Source organism: Rana temporaria, chromosome 5 (genome assembly GCF_905171775.1).
Source record: "Rana temporaria chromosome 5, aRanTem1.1, whole genome shotgun sequence".
NCBI classification, from domain to species: domain Eukaryota; kingdom Metazoa; phylum Chordata; class Amphibia; order Anura; family Ranidae; genus Rana; species Rana temporaria.
The window spans coordinates 119233537-119247147 of record NC_053493.1 but is presented as its reverse complement, the minus strand read 5'-3'; the positions used below and the strand labels follow the sequence as shown (position 1 = coordinate 119247147).

General features: G+C 42.8%; 1 protein-coding gene across 2 annotated transcripts in view; it reads right to left on the bottom strand.

Annotated features, from left to right (window-relative positions):
- The window catches only part of ABHD5 (abhydrolase domain containing 5, lysophosphatidic acid acyltransferase), a 70759-nt gene that overhangs the window by 33503 nt on the left and 23645 nt on the right, over positions 1–13611 (bottom strand). For both annotated transcript variants that reach the window (XM_040353070.1, XM_040353071.1), the window contains exon 2: positions 8100–8185. In XM_040353070.1, the coding sequence (XP_040209004.1) occupies positions 8100–8185 (86 nt within the window). The remainder of the gene's footprint in view (positions 1–8099; positions 8186–13611) is intronic.

Genomic DNA, 13611 nt, shown 5'->3' with positions numbered 1-13611 from the left:
ACTCTCTGGAACATCCAGCCTCAGTTCGTAGACAAGCAGTACAAACAAAGGGGGGTGGGTGCCGTGTCCGTCCATGAACTCAGAGAAATGGATTTTACGGCGATTACAAAAATCCTATTTTCTCTTCCGTTCATGGACGGACACAGCAGCATTGACCTTAGGGACGTCCCCAAGCAGTGTCAAAAAAATTCGAGGGGGTGGGAAAAAAACAGCAAACCAAGCTTCACCCCAAACAAACCAGAGTTCCTCAACGGAGGAACTTCAACCTTAAACTGCCGCCTGTAAAACCTTGCGGCCAAAGGAGGCATCTGAAGATGCACTCACATCCACCTTGTAAAATTTTGAGAAGGTGTGGATTGACGACCAGGTCGCCGCCTTACATACCTGTAAGACAGACGCTTGATGGCGGAAAGCCCAAGAGGCACCAATCGCCCTGGTCGAATGCGCCGTAACCCGAAAGGGAGGCGCCCGCCCCTTTAGAGCATAGGCCTGGAGCATGACCTGTCTAATCCACCTAGAAATGGTGTCCGACGAGACCGCCAGACCTTTCTTAGGACCAGTCACTGACACGAACAGTGAGTCCGACTTCCGAAACGGAGCCGTAGCAGACAAGTACACCCGTAGGGCCCGAACCACGTCCAAGGAATGCAAAGTGGCCTCCTTCGGGTTTTTCGGCCGAGGACATAAGGATGGCAAAACGATGTCCTCATTAATGTGAAAAGCCGAAACAACCTTTGGAAGGAATGATGGCTGCGGCCGCAGCACCACTTTATCCTCATAGATGACTAAATAAAGAGCCTTGCAAGACAAGGCCGCCAGTTCAGATACCCGTCTGACCGAAGTAATTGCCACCAGAAAAACCACCTTCTGGGACAGAGTCAACAAAGGAATCTTCCGAATGTCCTCAAACGGAGCTTCTTGAAGCACCGAAAGAACGAAATTCAAGTCCCATGGAGGCAGTGGAGGACGCACAGGAGGGGCCACATGCCGGACCCCCTGCACAAACGTACACACCAAGGAGTGCGCTGCCAAGGGTCGCTGAAAGTTGACAGCTAGAGCCGAGATCTGACTCTTAACCGTACTTAAGGCGAGAGCCTGATCCACTCCACGCTGTAAAAACAGCAGAATCCGGGACATCACGTATGTACAGGGGTGCCACTTCATCTCTTCACACATAGAGATGTAGGCCTTCCACGTACGATGGTAAATCTTTCGTGAAGTGGACTTCCGTGCTCGTAGCATGGTAGAGATCACCGAGCCCGACAGACCTCGGCCCTTCAACACCTGGCTCTCAACAGCCACGCCGTTAAAGCCAGCGACTGTTTGAAATTTCCGACAACATTTGTGCGACAAATGCAAGAGAAGACAAGTTTGAGCCAACATGCGTCGGAAAATTATCCACGGTTTGGTTTTCGGAATGTCCGACCGTGTGTACGCGGCATTAGCGACCCAGGAAAGAGACAAGCTAGGTTTATCACATCGAAACAGCTTTCTCCGTCTATTATCTGCCTGCAGGAGATTCATTTACATAAATTGAAATATTTGAAGCGCGTACAATATAGTAGGCAATATCATTCTACTTATACTACATATTCTAGAGGAATATCTATATTGATAGCAAATGATGTTGATTTCTCCTGCAGACAGATACAAATAGACACTAAAGATAGCTATTTTTTTTATATTATCCCTTTCACGCCGACGGAACGCATATATGCGTCCTCGGCTTTCGGGGGTTATACCGGGATGATGCCTGCAGCTGCAGGCATCACCCCGGTACCGTTGTTTAGAGCTGGCGATCGGCTATCCAAACATAACAACCGATGCGGCTAAAAGCCGCTCGGTTGTTATGCCGGAGGAGCGAGAGCGGACATCCCCCCCTCCCGCCGCCTCTCGCCGCTCTGACCGGGCCTCCCGTCCCACCAAGAGAGGAGACCCGATCCCCGATCCGGCGCCTCCATCGTCCAGGCGCACTCTGAAACAAACCTGTAAACGGCTTTGATTCAGTGTCCGCATTGAAAACACGGAAGCGACGTCATGACGTTACTTCCGGGTTTCTCGGCTGCCAATGGCGCCAGATTTAAAAAAAGTACACAGTATTCAGAATCGCAGTTTTCGCCGATCTGAATACTTTGAAGTGCAAAGGAATTTAATATTATATATAAAAAAAAAATAAGTAAAAAAAAATAAAAAAATAAAAAAAATTTTTAAAGCGCCACGCCCCCCCCCCCTCTCCCCGCGAGCTTGTGCAACAAAGAAAACGCATACGAAAGTCACGGCCGCATATGAAAACGTGTTCAAATCACACATGTGAGGTATCGCCGCGATCGTCAGAGTGAGCAATAATTCTAGCACTAGACCTATTCTGTAACTCTAACCTGGTAACCGTAAAAAAAAGTTTAAATCGCCTATGGAGATTTTTAGGTACCGTAGTTTGTTGCAATTCCACGAGTGCGTGCAATTATAAAGCGTGACATGCTTGGTATCTATTTACTCGGCGTAACATTATCTTTGACATTATGCAAAAAAATTGGGCTAACTTTACTTTTTCATTTTTTTTTTAATTCATGAAAGTAAATTTTTCCCAAAAAGTTGTGTTTAAAATACCGCCGCACAAATACCGTGTGACTTAAAATATTGCAACAATCGCCATTTTATTCTCTAGATTATCTGCTAAAAAAATATATATAATGTTTGGGGGTTCTACGTAATTTTCTAGCCAAAAATATGGATTTTAACTTGTAAACACCAAATGTCATAAATAGGCTTAGGCATGAAAGGGTTAAACCAATATACAGAAAAATCATGTGTGTTAGGTGTAATACATACACACACACACACACACACACACACACACACACACCTCAGAGGTACTTAAAGAATACATTTTACTTCTGATAAACTGATGTCCCTTATGTCCCCTGGTTAATAGTAGGTGATTTTAATAACTAACCATCTCGACCCTTCCTTGGATATATTTGACCTGGCTGCCACACCAATGGCTCCAGTATGTACCTCTTTTGCTGGCAATATTCGGGAGGTTGGCCTCATGGATGTCTGGAGAATGCTAGACTCTAATGAGTTTTCTTGTTTCTCTAGCACCCATGGGACCCCATCTAGAATAGATTTGGCATTAGCCACCTCTGCGATGTTACCCGTGATATCTGAGGTGACCTATACAGCTGGAGGATTGTCTGATCACTCACCGTTGGTTCTTAAGCTTGCTTTAGATTTAACTCCGACCATGCAAAAATAATGCATGATATTTTAACTTATAGTACTGATAATAAGCCTTCTGTATATTCAGGGATGTATTGGAATTTTTTAAAAGCCTATATGAAAGGTTTATTTATCTCTCAAATGTCAAGGATTAAAAAAAAAGGTCTAAGGCCCCATACACACGATAGAATCCATCCGCTGAAAAATCCCAGCGAATGGGTTTCAGCGGATAGATCCTATGGTGTGTACACTCCAGCGGATCTGTTTCCGCGGATATTTCTCCCCTGGGATGGATTCCAGCAGATCGAATATTCGCTGACATGCTAAACAAATCTATCTGCTGGAATCCATCCCAACGGATGGATCCGCTGGTCTGTATAGACCAGGGATCCTCAAACTACGGCCCTCCAGCTGTTGTAGATCTACACATCCCATGAGGCATTGTAACACACTGACATTCACAGACATGACTAGGCATGATGGGAATTGTAGTTCCTGAACAACTGGAGGGCCGTAGTTTGAAGACCCATGGTATAGACTCACCGGATCCATCCGTCCGAAGGGATCCCCCGCATGCGTCGTAATGATTCGACGCATGCGTGGAATTCCTTATATGACAGCGTCGCCGCGTCATAATCGCGGCGACACGTCATCGCCAGAGGATTTCGGCGCGGATTTCAATGCGATGGCGAGTACACTCCATCGCAGAGAAATCCGCTGAAATCCTCGAGAGGATTTATCCGCGGAAACGGTCCGCTGGACCGTATTCGCGGATAAATCCTCTCGTGTGTATGGGGCCTAAGGTTTGGGAACGCTTAGTGACTAAAGAGGTTTCAAAGGCCGAACTTCAATATATATTGAACCCTACTAATGCAAATCACATAACTCCACAAGTTCCTCTTAATGTGATGAAATACACAGTAAATAAAGTGATAGGTGGTGCAAAATAGATATTATGTGTAACACAACACCCAAATAACTGTGATGGGTAACAATAGTAAGCTGGTGATAAAAGGTCCATAAAACAGGACTTGAGCAATATCAGCAAGAATATAAATAATATTTTAAAAGTCCAAAAATAAGAAAAGTGCTAGTGTAGGTCCGAATATGAAGTGAAGAGGGGATGGATATCCAGTGATCCTTTTAAAATGAATGAGGATGTCCCCTTACCTTACTGCTGTAAGGTAACAGCATATAAATCCAACCACATTAAATGGTTATCCGAATGGGCTCTGATCCAGAAAAGACAGGTCCTACTTGGAAGTCTCGTCCCAGGTTGGTCAGTATCTCGCCCCAGAGAAATAAAGCATCGATAGTGTGATACCGTTTTATAAAACTTTAATTCTCATAAGAAATAGACGAGGGTACTCACATATTTTAATATACAAGTAGGCATGTAAAAAGAGGGGCAGTCTGTCGCCAACGTCACCTCCGGTACCTCTCAGTGGACTCATGCGCATTCGTCACTAACATGTGACTCCTCAGGAAGTCACATGTTAGTGACGAATGCGCATGAGTCCACTTAGAGGTACCGGAGGTGACGTTGGCGACAGACTGCCCCTCTTTTTACATGCCTACTTGTATTTTAAAATATGTGAGTACCCTCGTCTATTTCTTATGAGAATTAAAGTTTTATAAAACGGTATCACACTATCGATGCTTTATTTCTCTGGGGCGAGATACTGACCAACCTGGGACGAGACTTCCAAGGAGGACCTGTCTTTTCTGGATCAGAGCCCATTCGGATAACCATTTAATGTGGTTGGATTTATATGCTGTTACCTTACAGCAGTAAGGTAAGGGGACATCCTCATTCATTTTAAAAGGATCACTGGATATCCATCCCCTCTTCACTTCATATTCGGACCTACACTAGCACTTTTCTTATTTTTGGACTTTTAAATTATTATTTATATTCTTGCTGATATTGCTCAAGTCCTGTTTTATGGACCTTTTATCACCAGCTTACTATTGTTACCCATCACAGTTATTTGGGTGTTGTGTTACACATAAAATCTATTTTGCACCACCTATCACTTTATTTACTATGTATTTCATCACATTAAGAGGAACTTGTGGAGTTATGTGATTTGCATTAGTATTGTTATCGTTCACCGATTATTTTTACTTTTACTTTTATGCCATTTTGTTTACACTGTTCCCAATCACAGTTATACCACCCTCCATTCCCTCTCCCCACTTGTCCATCCACTTGTCCATCCACCGCTTATTAGCGCAGCACTACCTCCCCCATTATCACTACGTATGGTTTGATACACCTTTCAGTGCCGCAGCTGTACCCCCACCCCTCCCCACCCCCCCCTGATAAGCGCGGTAATATCCACTTTTTCAATATATTGAACCCTACCACAGAAACACAATAGGAGTGGATACAAAACCAACAGATTTATACAGAATTTTCCTGCAAAAAAGCGGAGCAAAAAGGTTTTTTATTCAGCAACCTTATTTTGAGGATGGGGCCACCTTTTGGCAACAATAGTTAAAGCTCAGAAAGGGCCACCTTTTGGCAACAATAGTTAAAGCTCAGAAACCTATGACACAAGTAGTAGAATTACAAATTTCACCAACTGAAACTGTACACACTACTTTGGGGAGCTCAGTAGTGTTTTTTGATTTTTACAAAAACTTGTATAGTAGTAAAGTATCCTTTGAGGAAACTGAACTGCAATTATTTCTTAATTCTATTAACAGAATTGTCAGTGGCTGACAGAAATGTTGGACCAGCCTTTGACATTAGAGGAACTCCAGTTTTGCCTCTGCCAGCTTACCTAATAATAAAGCCCTAGGCGCAGATGGGTTACCGGGGAAGTCTATAAGGTTTATGGAGTCAGTTTGTTGCCTGAATTATTGGAGGTATTTAATACAGCAATGGAATGTGGTCATCTTCCACCCTCTATGAAGGAAGCAATTATTACAGTTTTGTTAAAACCAGATAAAACTGAATAACCCTGAATCATACCGCCCAATATCATTACTTACATCGGATGTGAAGTTATTGGCAAAGATGTTAGCCATTAGACTAATGAAAGTAACATCCAAGATTGTGCATATAGATCAGTCTGGTTTCATTCCAAATAGATATACTGCGGTGAATTTAAGGCGCCTATTTCTTAATTTGTAGGTCCCATCTGAAAACTTGGGCAATAGGGCTATATTGTGACTGGATGCGGCAAAAGTGTTTGATAGCATAGAATGGGACTTGGCATGGTTTAGAAAAAATTGGTTTTGGATCCCAGTTTATAAGATGGATACAACTCCTTTACGCTGCCCCGGTGGCACGGGTGAAGGTAAATAGGCATATATTGGCGCCTTTCTCACTGCAAAGAGGAACAAGACAAGGATGCCCATTATCACCTTTACTTTTTGCTTTAGCTCTGGAACCTTTAGCTGCAGCTGTTCGTCAATCATCTAATATTGTTGGATTTCGTAGATCTTTAGGAGAGAATAAGATTGCTTTATATGCAGACGATACATTGTTATTTTAGGGAGATACATAATCTTCTTTAAAGCGGGAGTTCACCCGAAATTTTTTTTTTAACGTTAGATTAATGCTCATTTTGTCAAGGGGAATCGGGTAGTTTTTTTAAAATCTAAGCAGTACTTACCGTTTTAGAGAGCGATCTTCTCCGCCGCTTCCAGGTATGGTCTTCGGGACTGGGCGTTCCCATTTGATTGACAGGCTTCCGACAGGCTTCCGACGGTCGCATCTATCGCGTCACAAGTAGCCGAAAGAAGCCGAACGTCGGTGCGGCTCTATACGGCGCCTGCGCACCGACGTTCGGCTACTTTCGGAAAATCGTGACGCGATAGATGCGACCGTCGGAAGCCTGTCAATCAAATAGGAACGCCCAGTCCCGCAGCCCATACCCGGAAGCGGCGGAGAAGATCGCTCTCTAAAACGGTAAGTACTGCTTAGATTTAAAAAAAAACACCCGATTCCCCTTGACAAAATGAGCATTAATCTAAGGTTAAAAATTAACATTTCCGGGTGAACCTCCACTTTAAGGGCAGTGATGTCTTTAATTAATATGTATGGCTCTTTCTCAGGATTTAAAATTAATTGGGGTAAGTCAGTTATTTTACCTGTGGACCCCTTGGTGCCAACATCTGCCTCTCAGATAGGTGTGGTTTCTGTATTTAATTATTTAGGTGTACATGTATATAGATGTAAGTTACATCACTAGCGAATACATATGTGGAGTGGAATTTAAGCCCACAATTTAAACGGTTTAAGCAATTGGAGACAATTTGGAGTAAATTGCCTTTAACAATAATAGGTAGAGCAAATCTGATGAAGATCATATGACAATTATTATATTTATTGCATAATTGCCCTGTATGGTTTCCTCTGAAAAATTTTAAACAAAGCGACGCTATTTATATTTCCAAATCAGAGCTCTAACCAGTGTCTCTTGATTCCAAAGCCCCCACAGTATGCATGTATGCATGTATGCATGTATGTATTGACAGCCTAGGGATCAAAACTGAAGACTATAGAAAAGTTATGTTTGAGATCATGATTTCTTGCAAATTAGGTTTATAGAAGTACTAGGTCTTTAAGCCCAGGAAGGATGCCACCGCAACCCACAATTTCTGAATACCCAAGGGCTCACCTCAAAGATCTGCAATGTCACTTCATCAGCTATGCCATTGAAAAAAGGGAGAAACAGCCAAACAAAAAGGGAGAGACAAGCGATACCAGGACTACCTCGTCCCACTTGCATGAGAACTATTAGACCTTCTGGCTTACCACACCATGACACAGATAAATAGAAAGCAATGTTCTTGAACTCTATCTACAATTTCTAAAATTCACATCAACACTGAAGAGTTAATTCCACATGTTCAATATAACTTACACTTTAGCATTTTCTCTTCAGCCTCCTTTAGATGAGCCCCAGATGTGGGACACCAGGCTGGGAGCCAGTTACTAAGCCATCCTGACCTATAACACAGAAGAAAAAAAAGGAGTATGTTATGCATAGTTCATATTTCCTAATGTCCCTAGGGGAAAATTCTCAAAATAACGGCAAAAGCACACTTGAAAACACTTACATATCAAAAAAATTTGTGCACACTTAAGCACAATACATAGCAAATTCCTCACGTCGTATATCATTACAAAACTATACAGGTTTTTCTTTTTCTACAAGCCTTTAGCCCAGGTTCACCACTTGTGCGATATCAGACATTGCATGCGATTCGCAACCCGCACTGCGGTGCCGATTACATGCAATATCTGTGCAGTGCAAGTTCAGCCATACATTGTATTCACAGGAAAACAGTGCAGGGACTTTTTTTCTCCGCACAGGAATCAGACTGCAGGGGTTTCTCACCCATGCGATCCAATCCCTGTCCGAATCCACAGTTCACACTTGGATCTGTGGGGTGTCTGAGGTGATCTGGGGGTGTCATTAACATTTTATTGACACCCGCAGCGGTTCAGAGAGGGCAGTGTGAACTGCCTGTGGAAGAGATGCGATGCAGGAACCAGCGCTGGTTCCCGCATCGCTACAGTGTGAACCTAGGCGTAAAGTGACATTAAGCCTAGGAACGCTGCATTCTATCAAAGTGTGTTTCATGAGAATACAACCCCAATGAAACAAAAAAGGGCATCCAAGAGGCTGGGACTTTGATAGGAGTTTAAATAGGAACTGTTACCCATGTTACAGCTAAAAAATAAAAAAAATAATTTATATATATATATATATATATATATATATATATATATATATATATATATATCTCATAACTTTTTTGTTAGATGGCTCCTAGATTCAAAGACAATTTGACAAGCCCCGCTTTAACAAGAGGATGCACAGTAATACGAGAAAAAAAAAAAAAAAGCACAGAAAATGGACAAATGGATTGCGATTGAAAAGAAGCGAAATAATCCAATTGGAAATCGCCCTTTGTCCTATATTTTCCATTCTCTCTCTTCCTATCTGGTGTTTACATGAACAGTGATGTGGGTTGTGGCTCAAGATATGCAACTTCATAAACATTTCTTCATATTTTAGAACTTGTGGTGAATATGGTGTCACAACAGGTCAAGGACTGTCCTTGTGTTTAGTGTATGCTGTGCACGCCTAGAACACATCATGCAACATCACCGGAACCTTACATAAACTCAGACCACCGACTTCTTACACAAGATTAACTCAAATGCCTTTATGTACAGTACATGGAGCAAAGTAGAGAAAACTTCACTCAACTGAAACCAAAGGGAAATTCTGACAGGCGCTTTCTATAATAAATACAAATGTAATAACATTACATTCACAGGCTACCTGTTCAATTGTTTTATACACAAATCGCTAGGCAGCCAATCACATGGCAGCAACGCAATGCATTTAAGAATCTAGACGTGATGAAGACGACATGCTGAGATTTTCAGCAGAAAGTGGAACTTCCCTTCATTTGTCTCCTCTCCCCCCTGGTGCTACAATTGGCACCTTTCAGGAGGGAGGGTGGGAATGATACCCGTCTTTGACAGGTATCCTGTTCCCACTTCTGGGAGTCGGCGATGGGGCCCGTGACGTCACTCCCTCCTCCTCCCAGTCGTCGGGCCAGTAGGAGAAGGGAGCGGGGCCTTGCGCGCACGCACTAGGGTTCCCAGCGTGAAGCCGTAAGGCTACGCTGCCTGGTTCCCTTACCTGCAATGTTGGTGGCAGCACCCGACAGCTGATGGAAACATCAGCTGCGGTGCCGACACCACTGGACCCCAGGACAGGCAAGTGTCCTATTATTAAAAGCCAGCAGCTGCAGTATGTGTAGTTGCTGGCTTTTCATTTATTGGCAAGGTTGTTAGTGCCAGACGGGCTGGCCACCAAAATCTGAGGAATGTTTCCAACACCTTGAATTCTATGCCACAAAGAATTAAAGCGGGGTTCCGGGCAAACATTTTTTTTTTTTGCAAGCTAAAATGAATCACATTAAATAGTCCCTAAAACATATTGATAGCTCCCCAATCTTTCCAGAAATCATTGCAAACACTTCATATCCTCCAACTCATGTTGTGGCGGCCGTATCCATCATATGTGTGGGCATGTGAAGCCCAGTTCCCTTTACTTCCTGGTTTTCAGGGAGAGGTGCACGCTGGGCGATTTTTAGGCACAGTAATGCCCAGAGACTCCTGTGAAATTAGTATCATTGTTTCCCAGGAGGCAAGGGGGTCTTAAGACGGGAAGTTGAACCACCTAGGACCAGGAACAAGGCAGATTACGAAATCTGCTTAGTAGCAGCCAGATAGAAGTGAGTAAAACATTATTTATTTATTTTTACATTAAAAGGCAAGCTGTTAATAGAAAGATCATTTTTAGGGTGGAACTTCGCTTTAAGGCAGTTCTGAAGGCAAAGGGGGGTCCAACCCGGTATTAGCAAGGTGTACCTAATAAAGTGGCAGATAAATGTATATATTATAAAAACAGATCACCTGCCACATGTTTTTGCTTTGGATTGCGTAGGAATAGGTTAAATCATTACCAGCTGTTATTGCCATCTTTGTAGCCATGAGGGGAGTTTTCTCTCATGGCCTGTAATTCTAGGCAAGGATACAAGTGAGAAGCGAAATGGTTCTACACAAAAAACAATAAAACATCCTTTTTTTCCCCCTCTTTTAGTTAAAAAAAAAAAAATGGAAAAAAAACGTTTTTATTGAAGCTTTGCAATTGTTAGAGAGATTTAAAGCGGTGTTAAGCCCCCATTCACACCGAATCCGATTTTGAAATCAGTCAGTGCAACTTGGCCGACGTCTGTGCGACTTCATGGGCAGATATCTATGCAAATCACACCTGAAATTGCAAAAAATTGCGCAAACAGAAATCAGAACCAGGTTTTTTGGCTCTGGGTTTGCTGTCAATCTAAATTGTTCTCAAACAATGGGGCCAGCAGCACAGGAGGAACCTCCACAGCATGATGGTGCTCACTCATAGTTCAATGAGCAGACAAGAGGCACAGAAGGCAGTCAAATTTGTCACCCTTCTGGATATGTAGTGGGACGTTACAATAATGCCTAAATAGAGTTACAAATAATTTGGTAGGTAAAACCGTTTTGTTTTTTGTGGGTATGATATAACGTAAAAACAGCCTCCCTAATTGGCCTTTATACCCAAACCACCTCCAATTACTTATCTCTCACTTATCCCACTCCATGGCCACCTTGCATCTGCACCCTCCCTGTTCAGAAATGTAGGCCTGGTTCACACCTATGCATTTTTTAGTGCGTTTTCAGTTTTGCAGAAACGCACTATAGTCCATTTAACATGGTTTCCTAGGGGTCACGTTCACATCTGCATTTTATGCAAAGAACCAGGGTGCAGCAGGGTGGGTTTTTGGTTCCATAGACTTCAAAAGGATCAAAAACGTGTATTGAAAAATGCAAACTGCACCTGGAATATACAAACTGCAACCTGCATAGGTGTGAATCAGGCCTCAAACAATGTTCCCCGAGCCTTCCTGCGGCATTATGCAGTGAGGAGAGAGTAATGGACCAGAGAAAAGTGGATAGGAATGTTGTCATCAAGCAGTATGAAAGTGGTGGGTGGACAAACACGATATTCTAATATCATCATGTCATGTTAACAGAGATCTTCAAGCTAAACGATCGTGTCGCCCTGCCCCGTCCCGACAGGCTCTCCGCTTTGCCCCTCCAGTGCTCACTGGAGCTCTGGACTGTGGCAGGAGCGGATGACTCTGGCTCTCAGTGGCACATTGAGGGGCTAAGCCAGCTGCCAAACCAGGGATCTGAGTGGACTGGCTGAGTGACGTCAGCCAACAGTGGACTTTAGTTTGTTTGTCGGCTAATTACCGGTCACAGGAGTGCCGAACAAAGTGACCCACAGGAGAAGTATGGACAAAATAGCTTTGGCTCTACTTTTTCTTTAAGAATAACCGCGATGGTATATTGGTTCAAGGTTTTGTATTTGTGCAATAAGGAAGCAGTCTTTGCTGACCTCTCCTTTTGAAGATACAACCGTTTGCTTTTTTGTATTTTTATTCTGCAGCACTGGCTAGATGAACAAAGCGCTTTGCATCATCTGTCAGAATGTGATGGACCTCAGTCAGTCTTTTTTTTGTGTGCATCCATTGACCTGAATCAGGCAGACAATCAAAAGGAAAACACAGGCAATCCAAATCATTTGCATGCAAGATAACAAACAAGCACCATAGAAAACAACTGTGCTATGTCCATTATAACACTACAACATCGCCATTGGGACGGAGCAAAAAACACAAACAAACCACATCACGCTGCTCTATTCAGAAGGTTTTCCAATTTGTTTAGCAGCCCACACAGTACTGGGAAGTTCAGCAGATTTCAACATAGAAATCGTCATTAGGAACAAGGACAGTTTGTACAAGGCTAAATTCCCAGAGAGACTTTCGAAGAACTTTTGGCAGCAGAACATTTCCAGGAATTCTACATAAGCCAGTACCCAACTATGCCGTTTTTTTCTTATCTAACTTTGAGGTTACATTAGGACAGTGAGCAAAAAGAATACAACATATTTGAATATATTAGCATGGCTTGAAATTGCAACTCCACTCACAATATGTCTTCATTATTGATAGGAATGGGACCAAATCCGGTCCCCTATTGGGTGTTTACTACTTCGTAAAAAAGGGATCTTAACCCATTTAAAGCAAAATCATGAAAGGCTGATTCTGGCTTTTTGGCGAGATTTATATAGATGAGCCAACAGGGCAGACAGTACGGTTACAATACACTACAGGAGGAATCAGGGGGCCCTGCTTGTTAGAGCTTATAGTACCACAATATTTTTAAGAAACGATTGGACATGTATTTTTAAGGCGGTCATACACGGTTGGAATTTCTAAAGAAATCTCCTTTAGAAAATCATATCAAAGAATTTTCGGACGAATTTCGCACCGTTAGTGGGCTGCAGCAACAGCCGATTTTCGTGCGGTAAACAAATTTGAGAAATCCGACATGTTGGAAATTTTTTGAAAAACTAACGATTTTCTGATCAATGATTGGAGAATCGTGCGAGAAATGTAATAGGAAAAAAAATGCGCATGTGCAAGAAAAGAATATTCCCAGAGAGAAACAAATATTCCCAGGGAGAAACAAATATTCCCGGCAACATGAAGGTTTGGTCGGCTGAATTTCGAAAATCAATGGTGGCAGCATCGGATCACAAAAAAACTAACTTTCTGATTTTGAAAATAAAATGTGTTCGAAATTCGACCGTGTATGGCCTGCTTTAGCCCAGTGATTCTCAACTCCTGTCCTCAGGACCCCAAAACAGGCCAGATTTTAAGTATTTACCTTGGAGAGACCAGAATACTGCAATCACTGAGCAGCAAAGGATATCACCTGTGATGTATTTCGGTTATCTTGCAACCCTG